This window comes from Erigeron canadensis, chromosome 5 (genome assembly GCF_010389155.1).
Source record: "Erigeron canadensis isolate Cc75 chromosome 5, C_canadensis_v1, whole genome shotgun sequence".
Classification (NCBI taxonomy): domain Eukaryota; kingdom Viridiplantae; phylum Streptophyta; class Magnoliopsida; order Asterales; family Asteraceae; genus Erigeron; species Erigeron canadensis.
The window spans coordinates 40,876,971-40,898,503 of NC_057765.1; the positions used below are offsets into that span (position 1 = coordinate 40,876,971).

Here is a 21,533-nt window from a genome sequence, read left to right on the forward strand (position 1 = left end):
CCCTAACCTGTATGCCAAACAATTTTGTCTCTCAAGTCATTAGACATGTAAATATATTCCATATTTTTGCAATTTCAGTCCCTTAAGGTGCTGATAGTTTGTAAGTTCGGTTACCAGGATGGAGCAAGTTTACATGTTACATGATCTGGTACAGCACAATTTATTGCTTAAAATGGTACAATTATGAAGAAATGCAGCTGTAAATGTCACTACCTATAAGTATGTGAATGTAGGTTATTAGACGCGGTATCACTTGGAATAATGGTCTAGTTACGTAGTTGTAAGAATAGTATTTTTCTTCATTAGGCCAACACTATACTTTTCTTCATTAGTTGTAAAAATAGTTACACTTGTAGCAAGTATTAGCTGGTTCTATTATACTCCTTTTGTGGTAATATATAGTTTTCCAGTATCCATTTGATCAGATGTTAGTTTTTTCAATAACAGCATATACATCATCGACTCATCAAGTCTCTTTTTATGTTGAAAATGAGTGACAATTGAATACTGACAGTACACTTAATATATACACAAACTGCTGTTAATCATATGCAAGTTTGGTTGATGTTCAGCATTTATCGTTTATCATTTATCCTTTTATCTCTTAATACACTAGTTTCTATCAGTTATCATAGTGTCTAAAACCGAAAGAGGGTGTATGAAAAAATCATAAGAGGAAAACGCAAACATGCTTTAGGGCTGATTTGTTGTCCAGGACAAAACAGAACACGAAATCAGGGAAAAAGGTATTAATGAGGTTAAAACTGTATTATCTATACTCCTCTATAAAGCATATTGACATTTTTATTTTTAAAAATTAAACATTTTTTTCAGTATTCTCATAATACCTTTATACCCTTACTTAAACATAAAACCATTATATACTCTCTTTTTCTTATTCTCTAAGACTCTAATCATTACACGCTCTCATCAATGTTCAATCACCCTCTTCTGCCGCCCTCCTTCTCCACCGCCTCCCTTTAATATTGTCCTCACATTCTAGCCGTCGCAACGCGCGGACACTATAATCGTTATATTACAAGTAGAAACCTTCGTAAATATCTTTATCACTAGCTATATCTTAAACCCGTTTCGGAGGGATAATCACAGCTTTGAATAATACTTTAAATTCATAAAGTATATATTTAAAATTTTATTTATAGTTGTAGCTATGTACATCTTTATCTTCAATTCATAAACTATAATTTAAGAAAATATTTGTAACTTGTAGCTTTTTTGTCTTTGAAAAAATAATATTAAACTTCAAACTTTTATTATAATAATGCACAATTGATTTAATAACTTATCAACCATTTACATCTTTTTGTTTACTCTCCATTCATACATGTTTGTAAACTTTGTTAGTAAAAATTTGTTTCCACCCAATCATTTTTCAAATAGGATACCGTCTATGAGTCTTATTCGTTTTTTCACAACCGTCCTTCTGTGAAGGTATCTTCTAATACTACTAAATGAGATTAGAGGCTTACCTAAGAAAATAGTGTTGTCAATAAATTAGATAGGCCACTTTAGCTTAAGTACACTTTTAATGACATCATGTTTTGGTTAGCAGCTTAGTTAAGGCTTTAGTTTGGTTCTAATTATGTGTTTAGCATGTAGTTTCTTTTTGTTTGACTATTATGTACTACAACATTGGTTTTGTAGTAACATGCCAGGAATAAAAAGCTAGCTCCTGACTCCTGACTCCTTCCTTCATACGTTTCCTCTTTCAATATTCAAAATACAATATTCAAAATATTTCACTCCAACCAAGAATTCATATATTTCTCCCTAAACAAGAAATCAAAATCCATTCCTTCCTCCATACCTTTTTCTTCTACATATATCACTTTTTCTTATGTTAGGTTTGATGCTAATCTATTAAACTCGGGGTATGTGAAATATATCAAAATAAGGGTATTTGAAATTCAAGTTTGAAAATCACCTTTGTTTTTGTTGTTGCTGTTGCTTCTTCTTTTCCGCTTTTCGAATTGTATGGATGAGCTTGGAATTCTTTTTTTTTTCCAACAAGCATGTGTTGTGGATGCTCCAGAATAAAGCTGAAGATATAAAATGAGGTGAGCATCTATTTTTTTTTTATATTTATATGTAATTTTTTTTCTTATTTCTCCAACTACATTAAGCATTTTTTTATATTTAGGGTTTTTGAAACTACAAGATTTTGATGAAAACGATTCTCAAAAGGTAAGTTTTTAAAGTTTTTTAATTTTTGTAGGACTAAATATAGTATCTTTGGTAAATTAAATTCATATTTCTTATGCATATTAAGTGTTTGATAAAATGCTTCAATGAATACTTATCCTTAGTGTGATTATATACATGAGTTTTGACATTTTGTGTAAGTATTTAGTTATTATAGTTAGAGGTGATAGACATCAAATCTTGAACTAAGTACAATGAGCTGGCAATTTTTTTTTATAGTTTTATATATAGATTTTCCAGTTTTTTTCATCTTCTTTATGTGATTATATACATGGGTTTTGAAGATTTTTAGTGTTGATGATACTTAATGATTTTAATATTATTGTTTTAAATATGAGGATGGTGTTATATGTGAGTCAAAAGCTAGATATGTTTAATTTGAATAATTTATTTTCCAATTTGAATAATATGATTGTTCTTTGAAAGTGCAGATCCTATTTTTGTTGATCGATGATAGCTTGGAAAATGAAGATGGATGATAGTAAAGATACATTAAAAAGATGGAACCGATTATACTTTAGGAGGTATTTGAGTTTTTTTATCATTAATTTTGATGGATTTATTTTTTTCTTTCATTTTATTGACAAATTTTAAGATATTCATGTTAGAGAATCATACCGGATATCGAAATACAGGCATCAATATTTGTATATGAGTTAAGCTTTAATTCAAGGTTTTTTCCTTATATGAGTATTGTAGATCTTGCTTGAATCTATGAACATGTGAATGCTAATTTTTTTCGGTTTACAATTTGTTGCAGGAAGTAGATATGGATTATCATGATATAGACTACATAAGAGATGTCTCACATCTTTCCTCCTTTTTCTGTCCATGCTTTCTCTCTATTCATTTTCCACTTTTTCATTATTTCTACGGCGGGTTTTATGATAAAGAATCCATGCCTAAGTTACATAACTTGATCACAGGTTCATCTTGGTTCTATATTTTCTATATATATTTGCAACTTAGTTTATACATATATATATATATATATATATATATAATACTTTCATTGGTTGTATGTGATTTAATATATAAATCCTTTGTGATTGTATTTTTTGGATTTTGCAGAAAATTGACACTTTTTTATATTTGACTGCTCACTTTATGACTTAAATTGAACAAGAGGTATTGGATTTAAGATTCAACAGGTCAATGTTGAGGTATATTTCATCAATGTTATTTTTAAATTATAGACTTTTATTTATATAGAGTGTTGTTTAATTAAGTTATCTTTTTGCAAGAATACCAACCTTCAATTTGTATATGATATTTGAGTTTTTGTTTTACGGTTTGTAAATTCTGAAATTGGTAGATGGAAAATTGTTTTTTCGACCTAATAGAGAGAGAGAACCACTAAAAAGAATACAGACAAAGAATATTTTCTTATTTTACTTTCTTTTATGATTTTGAACAGGAAACAACAAAAACTCTAGATTTGATTTATCACCATCATCAGATTCATCATGAAATTAGGGGTTTTTTTTGTAATAGTTTTGGTTTTAGAATTTAGTATCTTTGAAATTGGGATTCATGTTAAACAAGCTCATGCTCGTCGTTATTTATTTTTTTTTTATTTTTTTTTGTCTTTTCCTATTTTTTTAATAGGTATTGGGGTGAACACGATGAGGAAAATGTAAGTTTTCAAAGTTTGCATGCATGATAATATGTATTTTTAGTATGATAATTTGTTTTAGTTATGATAATTTGCAGGTTTTCTAATTGTTATAATGTGTTAGGGAATTAGAAATGGGAAGCCGAAGTTGCGTTTGAGTTGTCAAAGCTTCAGGTCTACACCACTGAATTTTTATTCTCTTTATTTTCAGCTTCTTTTTTCTTATCTAATAGACTGTATTCTTATAAACTGAATCTCAAAGATGGATGGGTTGGGTAATGGGTAAAACAAGGGTGAATTTAATTCGTTCATATCAGTACATTTTGGATTCAGTGTAGTTAATGTACTTATTGTCATTGTCCCGTTTGAGAATGACCATTTGGCCGAGGCAAAAGAAACTTTAGTATGATTTTAACTTCAATCATTTGAGCTATTGTCTTACATGTTTTCTTTAATAATTCCTTATAATATTATCATGATGATGTCAGATGCATGAGATTTGATGCAAAAGAAGTGGAAGATAGATATATAGTTGCGGTTGATATCAATAAGCACATTAAATTGATAATACTATAGATTTTTGAAAAGGTTCCCTCAATTAGTTAAATGTTTGTGTTTTTAATATCTGATGATTGACTCTGCTTGGTATCTTGACTTCATTCTTAAAATCTCTACCCATGGTACTTATTTTAGAAATCAAATTACAGGTGCAATATAAATAAGGTCTGGTGCGTTGGTTAATGGGTCGATGGATGAGGAAGTAAATATTTGAAAGCTTTATGTATAATAATTTTTATAAAGAAATTATACCATGCTTGCTGCTCTTCAAATTGATGTCTAGATTTACTTTTATTTATATGTTTTATTATTTGAAACCTTTTACTGTGTATAATTCAGTATGTTCTCACTGTTCAAATGCACAGGGATGGATCTCGACTATATATCAATGAAGAGATTCAAGAACCTAATGACCCCAAAGGAGGTATACTCATTACCCTACATTCTAAAATGAACAAGTATACAGGTCTTCAAACATTCTGATTATGGATATAACCGTGTTTTGTAGAGCTCATGGATAGTGTCGTACTTGGTACAATTTTGATACTTGAAGAAGACTTGACAAAGTCTTATATATCGTGTCGAATGTATAATAAGAAAGTATTTAGAACTAAATCAGAGTATTTCGAAGTTGCATGAGAGGAGGAGGTAATTACGAATATTATTTGGAAGATTTGGAATGAAGTCATACCACACATACCACCTTGAGGTTACAGTGGCAGGAAACAACATAGTGGGTGTCATTTTGCTCCCGGATTTGCCTCACTTATCTCATCTTGGTGCAGGGCCCGACAAGTAAGTCTATGATCTCTTTTTCGCTCTTCTATAACGGATGACGTTCTTATTTAACCTGCCATGAATTTTTACATGTGAATAAAATAACGAGATGATCTTTGTGCATTATTTGTTTAATGTCACTAAAAGGAGGTTGGGCACAAGTTCAAAATGGGCAATATTTTAGTATAGCTGTACAATCTAAACTGGGTCTCGTCAAGTATAATCATAGATAGCATTTAGATGTGTAATAGTTGTCTTCTTTGTAATAGAGCTTTGAGATGCTGAGGATCGGCTGCAATTTTAAGTGCCAAGTAGTAATCGCTATTTCAAGAAATTGAGGTAAGATTCTAATACTATTCTTTTAGCCGTTCCAAGATTCCAAATTTCAAATATACATTCTGTATTCATGCAGATTAAAAATTGCCAATATTTCGAACGAATTGTAGTTGGGAAGTTTTAGCATGTCAATTAGATGTCTTCTGTTTTATGTATTTATTTGGATCAATCTTACAGTAAATCAAAGTTTGTGTATATTTATTTGGATCAATATTTTTTACACTTTGAAACTTTTCAAGCATTAGCAATGGTGATTGTTTTTTTTTTCCTTTGCTGGTTAATCTTTGCATTTTTCTTACCTATGTTAGTCTCCAATGTTATGACTAAGTTGAGTTAAATACATTTTATGTAATAAAGATGCCAAGATGACCAAGCTAACGCCATTCGGGTATTAAAAACATCCATGTATTCAGTCGATGATGGGCATGCTGGACACCAGGTATCATCAGTATGTGTACTTCATTCAGTTTCCTTCTTTTCTTTAACTCAGGTGTTAATAAATCATCCATGGACCATGGTACTTTGTGAAGGAAGTCGGAAGAAATGCAAGTTGCAATAAGTTGGCACGTTTCATTGGAAGGCTTGGACTGCCATTTTATCGTACAAGTGGTGACGAATCTATTTTGTATGACCATGAGTTTTAGAGGCAAGTTGGTTCAGCCTACTCAGTTAGTAATTGACCTTGAAGTGTCATAATGCGCTATCTTTAGCTCTGCATATTTTGTATAAACTTTGTGTATTTGTGCTTTATTACAAGTTAATGGATTAACTGAGGATTGTAACAACCGTCCCAGAAATGTTTTATTTAAGTCCTTGAAAATGTACATATGCCACTAAATCGGTCAGACAGTCTAATTTATGTGAGTTATAGACGTACTTTAGATGTTCATTATGTGCTTATGTGAACTTCAAATTGATCTAAATATTAATATTGAACGACGAGTTTGTGATTATATTCAATAATATAGTAAGTTCGGTTCACAAATATCAAAAGATCGTAAAAGAGCTCAGCTCAATTTAATTGCAAAATGGTCCTTGTAGTTGTGAAATTTCACTTTTATGGTAAGGTATAAAAAGAAGTGTAAACCCAAAAAGATTTCTATTCTTCACCACCTTCATCACCTCCACACACTCACCACACCAAGAAACACACACATAAGAAATTCTTTGATTTCGTGATTGTTAGATCGAATCGTTGATATCATTAGCTTCCTTGTAGTCATCTAAACATATTTCTGAAACCGACTTTGAGGTAACAACAACGTATTTTGTGATTTTGATCAAATTAAGTTCAAACTTTTCAACTATATGTTCTTGATGATTTGGTCGTTTTTGATGTCAAAAACGTGTTAAAGAACAATGGGTTTATGTTTAAATAAGTCTAGTAACTGTTTTGGTGATCAAATTTGGGTCGTAACATGTCTTAATCTTCAAAACTCGTGATTTTGTTAAGTTCAGTGTTATGTCCGTATGCCTGCTGCATCAAACGAATTTATCTTGTTCAAAACGAAATTAGCTAAACGAACTTAATGTCTAACTTCGTTCTGTTCAGTCCAACGAACTTAATGTCTAACTTCGTTCTGTTCAGTCCAACGAACTTAATGTCTAACTTCGTTCAGTTCAGTCCAACGAATTTAAAGTCTAAATTCGTTCAGTTTAGACCAACGAATTTAAAGTCTAAATTCGTTCAGTTCAGTCCAACGAATTTAAAGTCTAAATTCGTTCAAGTTCAGTTCAAACAGACTTAAGGCTCACTTTCGTTCAGTTCATGTACGTGAAGTTCAGTTAAAACTATTTTGAGTCAAAATGTTCAAAGGACCAAATCATCAGTTCACCAAGGACATTTGTGATTTGAATAATCACTTAGACTAATACGTGTACTTCTATATGGTTATTATGTGCATAGGAGTTCGGCAAGGCGTAATTGGATCCCGATAGATATACTTATCTATCTTTGTACTTGTTCACTGTACTAGTTCTATATATTGTACCAGATCACTGTGAGTTCACTTATTTCCCCTTTCGTACATTTTTAAAGTTCTTTATCGGGGACTGAAAAGCATGAAAACTATTTTGTACTTATATATATATACAGACTTATATATATATTTTCTTGACTGTACTACGTACTATCTTAAGACAGACAGACTATTTATGTACAGACTATTTTCAGACAGACTATGTACAGACAGACTATTTACGTTATGATACTTATTTTCTAAATGTGTGTTCTAGATCTTGAATGGGCAGGATCTTGAATACATTCTTGTATGTACTTATTGTCTATGTATGAGACCTAAGACTTACTGCTATCAATTCATCTCCCACCTGTTCTGGGAATGGACCGTAGGTATTATGGACAGCGCTGTTAGGGTAGGCCCATCCTCATTCTCCTCAGGACAGGAGAATGCATATTACCTAGACTTATTGATCACTTGTTCTGATCACATGCTCTGGTCACCAGTTCTGACCTAGTTCGTACTCATATACTTTCTGATTGCATGAGTTCCCTGATTTATCATAGCTCGTTATGGCCAAGCGGATTAGCAGTAATAATAGACATACATATTAAGTACATTACAGATTCTAAACTATTGTTATTACAGCAAGGTACATTTGACAGCCGTACAGACTATATGACTTGACTTTTATACATACCCGTACTATGTATATTTATAAAGTACTTTATGTGAATCTCACCAACTACTTTCGTAGTTGACCTTTGAACTTACATGCTTTTCAGGCTAGGTACTAGATATTTAGCATAAGAGTCTTCCGTTCTAAGCTCATCCTTTTGGTGACGGTTCGTGCATACAAGTCCTGGAGCTACGAAGGCCTTATTACTATTCTAGCTCAAGTACTGTTCTATGAGACAATTGTTCTGTCCCATGAATTTGACTATTTTGATTCAGTTATATTCTGTAATAACATTCGTACTTCTGATCTAGACTTAATTATGATTCGTTATGACTTTGTTCTCCTGATCTTTGATTAATCTTAATGGCTGTGTTGAACTTGTACTGTGTGCATTTGTACTTGTCTGTGCATCCCGTATATTCCGCTTTAGCGGGGTGTTACAGTTGGTATCAGAGCCCATGGTTATAGTGAACACCGAGTTTTTCCCTAAGGAAAACTTGAGCTATAACTTGATTCCACTCTGAGGTGATCCTTTGATGACCGGTTTGAATAGTAGGTACTTTTATCATAATTATATGTAACCTGATCAACTACATATAACTAAGATAAAGGCACCTAGGACCTCAAGGTGCGTTATTGAGGGTGTCATCCAATTCTTAGAGCTCAATTAGGAACTTTGTTCAATATCGTTCATGTTCATTTGTTCTCTTCGGGTTCATCCGTGCTTGAAAGACTTACGTACTAGTACATCATCTATAGGCCTTAGAGCTTATACGATTATAGGTCCTTGACGTACGACCGACGACTGTTCTTATTTTTATAACGTGCTATCAATGATCATTGTATATGAATCGTAATCAATTTCTTATTTCTGTCTTTTAGGGGCATAAGGAAGAATGCCACCTAAGAGAGGGAGAAAGCCAAGAGTCGTACCCACTGCCGAGACCGTCGTTGAGCCCGAGCCTCAACCTAATACTACTATCAACTTTACTCTGGAAGATGTGGCAGATCTTATCACCAACCGCATGAATGCGATGATACCCAACATTGCTACTCAAGTCGCTCAGATGTTAGCGATCCCGTTGACTGAAGGCACCAAGAAGACGCAGGAAGAACAAGAGCAGAACCAAGTAGTGCACAGTGATTCTGAAGGTGCCAGTCAGATTAACACCAAAGTTGCTGCTGAGGGCAGAGTTACCCGCAACAGAGGTTGTTCATTCAGAACCTTCACTCAGTGCAAACCCCCAGTTTACACCGGAGAAAAGGGAGCTTCGGAGTTGTTGATGTGGTTTGAGAACATGGAGGAGGCTTTATATCACACAGAGACTGCAGAGGAGAAGATGGTTGAGCATGCCACTAGTCAGTTCGATGGTGCTGCCAGGTCATGGTGGACTGGCGTTGTTTCTACTGATGGCAGAAAGGCTGCATATGCTCACACTTGGGAAGAACTCCAGAAGATGATGAGAGCTGAGTTCTGCACCAAGGATGCATTGCAAGAGTTAGAGCAGGAGTTTTGGGACTTAAAGATGAAGGGAATGGAGATTGAGAAGTATATCTTAAGGTTCAACGAGCTTGCCAGACTTGTACCACATCTAGCATCTACTGAGGAGAAGAAGATTGATCGCTTTATCTGGGGTTTGATCCCAGAAGTTCGTCGTGCTCTCACTAGCAAGGGTCCTAAGACTATGTCCAGAGCCACTGTATTGGCTAAGACTTTGACCAAGGACATCATCAGATCCGGAGATGTGTTGGAGAGTGAGGAGAAAGGAAAGAGAAAAGCTGAAGAGGTTGTTGAGAAGAAAGTTGAGCCCCCAAGTAAGAAGGGGAAGATTTTGAAGAATTATGCTGTGACAACAGCACCTGAGCCGCCTAGGTATTCTGGAACCGCTCCTAAGTGTTCCCAGTGCTATCTTCACCACACTGGTGCTTGTCCCACCTGTTACAAGTGCCAAGGCATTGGGCACTTGGCTAGATACTGCAATGTCGTGTCGACAAACATGATCAGAGCTAACCCGCCGCCAGTGAACAGAAATCTTCAGATGAGGAATGACAGACTTCCTCCACCACCTCCTGCACCAGTTCAAAGAAATCAGAATCAGATTCGGAACGCCCATGTTCAGCGCGATGCTCATCCACGCGGACCAAGACAGCAGAACCAGAACCGCCAGCATCAGCAAAACCGACAGGGCCCTGCTAACGCTCGAGTTTTCGCTCTGAACGCTGAAGAAGCTCGTCAGAACCCACGGGTTGTGACAGGTACTTTTCTTCTGAACGATCATTACGCTTCAACACTATTTGACTCCGGTGCTGAACGTAGCTTTGTTGCATTAGACTTTAAAGCTAATACTGACATGAACACTGGCAGACTAAATGATAAGTATGTGATAGAGTACGCTAATGGCCAACGGTATGGCACTAATGAAATTGCTCTAGACTGCTCCTTGGTCTTAGTAGACAAGACTTTTACGATTGACCTAATTCCTGTTGAACTTAGTAGTTTTGATATCATCGTGGGAATGGACTGGCTATCCAAACACCACGCGACTATTTGTTGCCATGAGAAAACAGTTCATATACCACTCCAGAACAGTGAGATCCTGATAGTGCAAGGCGATAAGTCCACGAACGAGCTAAAGATCGTCTCAGCCATGAAATTCCGCAAGTACTTAGACAAGAAAGACCATCTCGTGTACTTAGCTCATGTCATCGACAAAAGTGCTAAAGAACTTAAAGTTCAAGACATCCCCATTGTACGGGACTTTCCAGATGTCTTTCCTGACGATTTACCAGGTGTACCACCTGTGAGACAAGTCGAGTTCAATATTGATCTTGTTCCCGGTGCAGCACCTGTCGCTAAAGCACCATATCGTCTAGCTCCTCCTGAAATGCAAGAACTGTCCAATCAATTACAAGAACTCGTGAGCAAAGGCTTTATCCGTCCCAGTTCATCCCCTTGGGGTGCACCGATCTTGTTCGTTAAAAAGAAAGATGGCTCAATGAGAATGTGCATAGATTATCGAGAACTGAACAAACTAACCATCAAGAACCGGTATCCTTTGCCTCGCATAGACGACTATTTGATCAATTGCAAGGTGCCTCGTACTTTTCTAAGATCGATCTACGATCGGGCTATCACCAGATTCGTGTTCAAGATAGTGATGTCCCAAAGACAGCTTTTCGTACTCGCTATGGTCATTACGAGTTCCTCGTTATGCCATTTGGTCTGACTAATGCTCCAGCTATTTTCATGGACTTGATGAATCGTGTCTGTCGTCCATTCTTAGACAAATTTGTGATCGTGTTCATTGACGATATTCTCGTTTACTCCCGAAACAAGACCGACCATGAGCAACACTTACGCTCTGTTCTTCAACTCCTACGAAAAGAAGAGTTATATGCCAAATTTTCAAAGTGCGAATTCTGGCTTCGCCAAGTACAGTTCTTAGGTCACATTGTAAACGAGGAGGGCATTCATGTTGATCCGACCAAGGTTGAAGCCATCAAGAAATGGGAGGCCCCGATAACTCCCACTGAAGTTCGTAGTTTCCTCGGATTAGCTGGTTATTATCGTCGTTTCATCGAAAATTTTTCTAAGATCGCACTACCCTTGACACAATTGACGCAAAAGACTCGAGATTTCATTTGGGGTGATCAGCAAGAACAAGCATTCCAAACCTTAAAGGACAAACTGTGTAACGCACCTGTCCTAACTTTACCTGATGGCACTGAAGACTTTGTGGTGTACTGTGACGCCTCACATCAAGGTCTAGGCTGTGTACTGATGCAAAGAAGCAAGGTGATCGCCTATGCATCCAGACAACTCAAAGTGCACGAAAAGAACTATACCACCCACGACCTAGAACTTGGGGCAGTTGTGTTCGCTTTGAAGATTTGGAGGCACTACTTATACGGAACCAAGTGTACTATCTTTACCGATCACAAGAGCTTGCAGCACGTATTCAACCAGAAAGAACTGAACATGAGACAGAGGCGTTGGGTGGAATTGCTGAATGACTATGACTGTGAAATCAAGTATCATCCCGGAAGGCGAATGTAGTAGCCGACGCGCTGAGCAGAAAAGAACGAGTCAAAATCTTATCTATTAAGGAGGCAAATCGTACAGACTTGAGGCAACTTGTGATCAAAGGCCAAGAGTTCGGCTTGAGATCGAAAGACAGTATAAAAGCTGAGCGGTTAGGACCCATCGCTCAGGAATTCGAAGTCGATGATAATGGAGTTAGAAAATTCAAGAACCGAGTTTGGATCCCTGCAGCTAATGGTGTTCGAGAGATCATCATGCAGGAAGCTCATCGTTCTAAATACTCGATTCATCCAGGCGCAGACAAAATGTACAAGAACTTGAAGCTAGATTATTGGTGGCCTGGGATGAAGAGAGAGATCTTTGAGTACGTCAGCGGATGTCTGACATGTTCTAAAGTCAAAATCGAACATCAGAAACCTTCTGGATTGTTGAAGCAATTGGAAATCCCGGTGTGGAAGTGGGAAGACATTACTATGGACTTCATTATGAAACTGCCTCGTACGAAGAACAACCATAACTCCATTTGGGTTATTGTAGACAGACTGACGAAATCAGCCCGTTTTCTTCCTATCCGAGATGACTACTCACTGGAGAGACTTGCTGAGATCTATATAGATGACATCGTAACTAAGTACGGTGTTCCTTTATCAATTGTATCTGACCGCGACCCGCGCTTCACGTCCGACTTTTGGCAGTCACTTCAAGAAGCGTTAGGTACTAGACTTAATCTGAGCACCGCCTATCACCCACAGTCAGACGGGCAAAGCGAACGCACTATTCAGACTCTGGAAGACATGCTCCGTTCTTGTGCATTAGAGTTTAGAGGGAGTTGGGATAAACATCTCCCGTTGATCGAGTTCTCGTACAATAACAGCTATCACACGAGTATTCAGTGTGCACCGTTCGAGGCCTTATATGGTCGCAAATGCCGGTCACCACTGTGTTGGCTAGACGCCGGTGAAAGGAGTTGGATGAAGCTTCCAGTTGTACAGACCACCATAGACAAGATAGCTGTTATCAAAGAAAAGCTTAAGGCAGCTCAAGACAGACAAAAATCCTATGCAGACAAACGCCGTAAGCCTCTTGAGTTCGAGGTGGGCGACAAAGTTCTTTTGAAAGTTTCCCCATGGAAAGGTACCGCCCGGTTCGGCAAGAGAGGCAAGTTGGCGCCTCGGTACATAGGACCATATAAGATCATTAAACGTGTAGGACCAGTAGCGTACAAGCTGGAACTACCGTTAGAGCTCGGCAATGTTCATGACACGTTCCACGTATCCAATCTTAAGAAGTGCATGGCTGACGACCCGACCATCATTCCTGTTAAGGATGTTCACATAGACGAAGGGCTCGAGTTCACCGAAGAGCCTATCGAAATCGTAGACAAAGATGCTAAACAGACAAGACAGAGCCGCGTACCCCTAGTTCGTGTACGTTGGAGTGCTAGACACGGGTACAATGACACCTGGGAACGCGAGGACTTCATTAAGAAGAAGTACCCTCATCTTTTGACCGACGAGACTCTTAATTTCGAGGACGAAATCGCCCAAGTGGGGGAGGATGTAACAACCGTCCCAGAAATGTTCTATTTAAGTCCTTGAAAATGTACATATGCCACTAAATCGGTCAGACAGTCTAATTTATGTGAGTTATAGACGTACTTTAGATGTTCATTATGTGCTTATGTGAACTTCAAATTGATCTAAATATTAATATTGAACGACGAGTTTGTGATTATATTCAATAATATAGTAAGTTCGGTTCACAAATATCAAAAGATCGTAAAAGAGCTCAGCTCAATTTAATTGCAAAATGGTCCTTGTAGTTGTGAAATTTCACTTTTATGGTAAGGTATAAAAAGAAGTGTAAACCCAAAAAGATTTCTATTCTTCACCACCTTCATCACCTCCACACACTCACCACACCAAGAAACACACACATAAGAAATTCTTTGATTTCGTGATTGTTAGATCGAATCGTTGATATCATTAGCTTCCTTGTAGTCATCTAAACATATTTCTGAAACCGACTTTGAGGTAACAACAACGTATTTTGTGATTTTGATCAAATTAAGTTCAAACTTTTCAACTATATGTTCTTGATGATTTGGTCGTTTTTGATGTCAAAAACGTGTTAAAGAACAATGGGTTTATGTTTAAATAAGTCTAGTAACTGTTTTGGTGATCAAATTTGGGTCGTAACATGTCTTAATCTTCAAAACTCGTGATTTTGTTAAGTTCAGTGTTATGTCCGTATGCCTGCTGCATCAAACGAATTTATCTTGTTCAAAACGAAATTAGCTAAACGAACTTAATGTCTAACTTCGATCTGTTCAGTCCAACGAACTTAATGTCTAACTTCGTTCTGTTCAGTCCAACGAACTTAATGTCTAACTTCGTTCAGTTCAGTCCAACGAATTTAAAGTCTAAATTCGTTCAGTTTAGACCAACGAATTTAAAGTCTAAATTCGTTCAGTTCAGTCCAACGAATTTAAAGTCTAAATTCGTTCAAGTTCAGTTCAAACAGACTTAAGGCTCACTTTCGTTCAGTTCATGTACGTGAAGTTCAGTTAAAACTATTTTGAGTCAAAATGTTCAAAGGACCAAATCATCAGTTCACCAAGGACATTTGTGATTTGAATAATCACTTAGACTAATACGTGTACTTCTATATGGTTATTATGTGCATAGGAGTTCGGCAAGGCGTAATTGGATCCCGATAGATATACTTATCTATCTTTGTACTTGTTCACTGTACTAGTTCTATATATTGTACCAGATCACTGTGAGTTCACTTATTTCCCCTTTCGTACATTTTTAAAGTTCTTTATCGGGGACTGAAAAGCATGAAAACTATTTTGTACTTATATATATACAGACTTATATATATATTTTCTTGACTGTACTACGTACTATCTTAAGACAGACAGACTATTATGTACAGACTATTTTCAGACCGACTATGTACAGACAGACTATTTACGTTATGATACTTATTTTCTAAATGTGTGTTCTAGATCTTGAATGGGCAGGATCTTGAATACATTCTTGTATGTACTTATTGTCTATGTATGAGACCTAAGACTTACTGCTATCAATTCATCTCCCACCTGTTCTGGGAATGGACCGTAGGTATTATGGACAGCGCTGTTAGGGTAGGCCCATCCTCATTCTCCTCAGGACAGGAGAATGCATATTACCTAGACTTATTGATCACTTGTTCTGATCACATGCTCTGGTCACCAGTTCTGACCTAGTTCGTACTCATATATACTTTCTGATTGCATGAGTTCCCTGATTTATCATAGCTCGTTATGGCCAAGCGGATTAGCAGTAATAATAGACATACATATTAAGTACATTACAGATTCTAAACTATTGTTATTACAGCAAGGTACATTTGACAGCCGTACAGACTATATGACTTGACTTTTATACATACCCGTACTATGTATATTTATAAAGTACTTTATGTGAATCTCACCAACTACTTTCGTAGTTGACCTTTGAACTTACATGCTTTTCAGGCTAGGTACTAGATATTTAGCATAAGAGTCTTCCGTTCTAAGCTCATCCTTTTGGTGACGGTTCGTGCATACAAGTCCTGGAGCTACGAAGGCCTTATTACTATTCTAGCTCAAGTACTGTTCTATGAGACAATTGTTCTGTCCCATGAATTTGACTATTTTGATTCAGTTATATTCTGTAATAACATTCGTACTTCTGATCTAGACTTAATTATGATTCGTTATGACTTTGTTCTCCTGATCTTTGATTAATCTTAATGGCTGTGTTGAACTTGTACTGTGTGCATTTGTACTTGTCTGTGCATCCCGTATATTCCGCTTTAGTGGGGTGTTTTCACACGGGTCTAAAATTAGTATCTACCAATATATATATAACAAGGTGTTAAATTCATTCCTAAACAAACAAGAACCCTTCGATGAGTTCTATCTTTTATTTAGAACCGTTGGATCAAATTTAATTATCTCATATTTAACAATGACATACGCGCACGATGCAACGGCGGTATACTGCGGCGGTGGGCGAAAGTGACAGCGATTGATGGTAGTAATTTTCATGTAAGCTGTAAGGACTCAAACCTCTTTAAACAAAAACGAATAAATTTTTTTTTTTTTTTTTGTGTGTCCACTGCGGCGCAGTGAGGCGAGACACCTCCACTGCGGCGCAGTGGAAATTCTCTGCCAAAAGTGAAAGAAAGCTCACTGCGGCGCAGTGAGGCAGGACACACTCACTACGGCGCAGTGATATATCCCGGCTAACATTAACCAAAGCCCACTACGGCGCAGTGAGCTAAAGCAGGCTCCCACTGCGGCGCAGTGGGGGCTACCTGCAGCAAACCACTTGTTCAAAATCAGGTTTTCCCGCACTTAACTCTAAATGTTAAACCAAAACACCATTACAACTTCAACATTTCCGAATACCAAAACATGACCTTTAGAGCATAAGTCACCCATACATTGAAATCATTCCTTTTAACAAGACTTTTGACTACAAAATTTCACAAGCGGGTCAATAACCCTACTTGGGTAATTGTCAAGTTAGTTACAAATTCTACCATTACTAAAGTTTCCAACGCAACTACAACCTTTCAGGAGTTCATCCAAAAATAATTTGACCAAAGAACATGTATCGAAAGCCAATGGATATCAAAAGGGACCATCTACCCAAATTATCCAAAATGCCAACCTTCCAAATGGCAAGAGCTTCCAAATTCTAACTTCACTCGATCACTTCTTTACCTTTGCTACTACCAACTCCTATAAGAGAGTTAAACAACTAAAACATAAGCAACGCTTAGTGAATGCATACACATATAATCATAATCATGTCATTTCAACTTTGTGCATCAAGCACCATATAAGCCTAGCAAGCTAGACTTTTCATACACTTCAAACAACATACATTCATTTTCAACATGGCCATGGAAAGTTTGGCTAGTAGGAATTTACCCACCTACTAGCTCTTGCAAACAACTATCAAATGGGTCATAGGAATTTACCTACCTATGACCTCTAGTAACAATAACATGATTATATGCATATACCTTAAACTTGGCTAGTTGACACAACAAGGCTACAAGATCAACAATTTAATCTTCAACACCTATACAAGAGTAATCACATATCATCTATGAGTTCCATGACTCAACTACTTACATTCAACAATTCTAAGATTATGGTGTTTGGCTACTAAACACTTTCCAACAAATCTTCAATTTCTCAAAATAAAGCTTTATTTTATAAACACTAGCCAACCACCATGAGATTCTTACCAAAGGGGATTCTCACTAACAACAAATTCTTTCAATCAATAATCCATATATCATTCAAATTTAGTTAGAGTTTTACTTGAATACCCCAATAGCAAAAACCCCAACTCCAAGCCTAAGAACCCTAATTTTAAAGGACAAATCAAACTAAGGTTATGAAATCTATACCTCAAGAATGGGAAACAAAGAATTTGGGTTTTCAAATTGGAATTCTTCCTCTTTTTCTTCTTTAAAGAATCGGTCACCACCACCTCCAAGAAAGCCCCAAAATTTCAATTCTAACACAATAGGAGATGATTATTGTTATTGCTTTTAAGATTAAACTTCTTCAATTTGAGTTTCTATTGCATGAACCATGGAAGGATTTTGAGAAAATGGAGTAGTTAGAAGAGAAAAGAGCTTGAGTAGGAAAACATGAATCATCAACTTAGTGGCTGGCTTTTCTCTCTGCTAGCCACGTCCCCTATTGTATTTTGTGGGTAAAATACCCGCTAGCCACTAAAGTTCCAACTAAAATAACCCCTTAACTCAAAACAAAATACTAGGAAATTAATTTAATGTCAAAACTACAAAAGAAAAGTTAATTTTCTATTACCTTAAAATACTGGGATGTTACAAATCTCCCCCACCTAGAATCTATCACGTCCCCGTGATCCATACCATGTGCAAAGACGGGTAGTAAACCAACATGTCATGCTCCGTTTCCCACGTATACTCGGAGTTCTTATGATGCTTCCATTGTACCTTGAACGTTCGTACCGTCTTATTGCTTATCTTTCTCAATTCTTCTTCAACAATCGCCACCGGTTCCTCAACGTAAGTTAGCTTTTTGTCTAGTTCAATTTCTTTCAATGGAACACACGTTGCATCATCGACAAGACATTTTCGGAGTTGTGAAGCATGAAAAGTGTTATGAATATGAGATAACTCTTCAGGTAACTCCAATTGGTAAGCCACTTTGCCAACTCGTGCAAAAATCCGAAACGGGCCAATGAATCGTGGACTCAACTTTCCACGTTTGCGAAATCGTAGCAAACCCTTCCATGGAGATACCTTTAACATAACTCGATCACTGATGTGCCAAATCGAGCTTTAATATTTGTAAACTAAAACTACCAAAGAACTAACTATTACGCACTCACGGGCAGTGGACCCGATCGTTTGTAATATAGCAAAGAGGTAAGTCTGAGTTCGTTCTCAGGGACTGTGAAATGATTAATTGCTTGTTAAATGGTTTGGAAAACAGGTATTGCTCGAATTTCCCTTTGACAATTAAACAAATTGATTTGCCAATTGATTGCATAAAATTGAAGAAAGATTCAGACAAAATAATTAAAAGTCATCCACCTTGATTTCCCTTGACTTCAAATGTGATTGCATTTGATGAGGAACAAATTCTTAAGAGTTTGAAAAGTAGTCGTGACAAGACTAAACTATTCACGTGGTACCACCATCCATGAATAATTTATCGATCCACCTGACTAGTCTAATTACCCAAGCCGGTACCACCAAGACCAAGACAATTCTTCTAACAATCAGTTTTTATCTACTTATCAAATTATCAGTTGAACCTATGTGACAATAACGTGGTACCACCAACCGATATCAATCACATTGACAAATTTAATCCTTACTTAAAATGATATTCACTATCATACCATGAACTAGTGATAATTACTTATAGACAAGTAACCGTTTTAAAATCACATACACATTCGACTGGTACCACCAACGAAGAATCATATGCAACCAATATCGATTTTAATTAAATGAAAAGAATTAAAACCATCAAGATCACGGAACAACGATAATTAAATAAACCCTTTAAAATTAAAAATATAGCAATCACATTATCCGTCTAGTTTCATCAAGGTGGATGATTAAACAGTTAGCCACTCATGATCAATTCACAATAATCAAAGAAACGGAAAAGAAACATGAAGTACCAATTGTTTGAAGAAAATAATTTGCAAGACAATAATGTAGATACGATCTAGATGGGTGCCCGTAATATCTTCAATGAGTCCGCCTAAGTGAAACACTTGATTGGAGAAAGAAGAATCCTGATAGAGCAGCTCCTAGAAAGAGTTTGAATGCCTCGAAATTCGTGCCTAGGGTTTATATTTATACCTCTTGAAAAATAAGGCTTTAAGTCGGCCGTTGACTTTTGTTGACCAGCCTCCCACTGCGGCGCAGTGGTCATGTGAAGGCCTCCACTGCGTCGCAGCCAAATATCACTGGAATTCCCTTCGTATGCAACATGGATGACTGCGGCGCAGTGGGATCGTGCATGCCATCCACTACGGCGCAGCCAAATATCTCTGCCAAATCTTTGCGTGCAAAATGGGTGACTGCGGCGCAGTGGGCTCGTACACACCCACCACTGCGGCGCAGTCGTGCCCTACGACTTGTCTCTGTTGACTTGCTTGATCACTGCGGCGCAGTGATCCTCGATTACGACCACTGCTGCGCAGCCAAATCTCACTGGACAAAAGTCACTCGTGCATGAATAACCACTGCGGCGCAGTCGGCAAATGTGCATTTCCACTGCGTCGCAGTGGACACAAAGACTTCAACCACCTCGTTTTCAACTTTCAACTCGCCACTTTCATCATTTCTTTTGCATAAATCAACTCTCGACTTCATGAATTATTGTATTAGCCAATAGTCTTCCAAATGTGAGCCAAATGACTACGTAACCTGCTAAGCGCCTGAAACTACTAACAAACACCATAAACGCGCCAAATGCACACAAAGTAGACTTAAAACATATAAATAAATGGCCAATAATGATGTGGGTAATGGGTATAAATTAGTCACATCAATCACCAACCTCAAACTCAATGGGCCTTCTTCTAACATCGGGCATACGACCTTTGTCTATATTGAGCCGCCTTAAGTCTCTCACGAATCTCGTCTATCTTTTGCGTAGTTTCAAGAACGACATCAGTTCTTCCTAATTCCCGTTTTCCCACTTCTCCCCAACAAATGGGAGTCCGACATCTTCTACCATAAAGCATTTCGTATGGTGGCATCTTAATGCTAGAATGGTAGCTATTATTGTACGAAAATTCCGCCAAAGGTAAGTATGCATCCCATGGTCCTCCAAAATCAATAATGCATGCTCGTAACATATCTTCCAATGTTTGGATGGTTCTTTCACTTTGACCATCCGTTTGCGGGTGGTATGCAGTACTAAAATGTAACTTAGTACCCATATCTTCATGAAACTTCCTCCAAAAACGGGAGGTAAATCGAGTATCTCTATCCAAAACAATAGAGACGGGGATGCCATGCCGAGCTACAACTTCTTTCACATATATATCGGATAGGACTTCGGAAGATGATGACTCACGGATGGGCAAAAACAAGGCACTTTTCGTTAACCGATCTACAACCACCCAAATGGAATCAAATTGATGTTTGGGCGTCTTGGGGAGTTTAGTAATAAAGTCCATAGTCAAATGCTCCCATTTCCATTGTGGTATATCAAGTGGTTGAAGCTTCCCATATGGCTTTTGATGCTCCGCCTTAACTTGTAGACAAGTCAAACACTTTTCCACATACTTGACAATGTCACGTTTCATGCCCGGCCACCAATAATCGGCTTTCAAATCTTGATACATTTTCGTTGTGCCGGGGTGGATAGAATATTTGGACTTATGTGCTTCATCAAGAAGAATTTCCTTCGTCGTACACGAGAAAGGAATCCAAATTCTCCTATAACGAACCATGAGACCACGAGAGTCTTTAGAGAGATGTTGCAATTGCCCCTTAATTCTCTCTTGCTTGGGGTCGCGTTTCAAAGCTTCTTCTTGAGCTTCCCTGATTCGTTCGAAGAAATCGTTTGTAAGCATTACCCAAAGAGGTGAAACACGAATTGAAAAATGAGAGCCTTTTCTACTCAAGGCGTAGGCTACTACATTGGCCTTCCCGGGGTGATACAAAATTTCACAATCGTAATCCTTCAATAAGTCTAACCACCTCCGTTGACGATTATTAAGATCACGTTGTTCAAAGAAATACTTAAGACTTTTATGATCCGAATAAATGGAG

At 37.2% G+C, this 21,533-nt stretch overlaps 1 protein-coding gene and 1 long non-coding RNA gene across 3 annotated transcripts; one reads left to right on the top strand and one right to left on the bottom strand.

Annotated features, from left to right (window-relative positions):
* Window positions 1-1,883: 1,883 nt before the first annotated feature.
* On the top strand, window positions 1,884-6,329 carry LOC122600391. 2 transcript variants are annotated; one of them, XR_006324042.1, is made up of 12 exons: window positions 1,884-2,078; window positions 2,162-2,205; window positions 2,655-2,747; window positions 2,984-3,149; window positions 3,295-3,351; window positions 3,832-3,859; window positions 3,937-4,012; window positions 4,327-4,598; window positions 4,762-4,820; window positions 4,905-5,191; window positions 5,443-5,512; window positions 6,000-6,329. It is a non-coding gene; the product is annotated as an uncharacterized LOC122600391 (long non-coding RNA). The 2 variants fall into 2 exon arrangements; XR_006324043.1 differs by lacking the exons at window positions 1,884-2,078; window positions 2,162-2,205; window positions 2,655-2,747; ... (2 more) ...; window positions 3,832-3,859; window positions 3,937-4,012 and having other exon boundaries at window positions 4,589-4,619.
* An 11,787-nt stretch (window positions 6,330-18,116) lies between these two features.
* Window positions 18,117-18,539, bottom strand: LOC122601823. The gene has a single exon (XM_043774558.1). It carries the CDS (start codon window positions 18,537-18,539, stop codon window positions 18,117-18,119), a length of 423 nt encoding a protein of 140 aa, XP_043630493.1.
* Window positions 18,540-21,533: the final 2,994 nt, after the last annotated feature.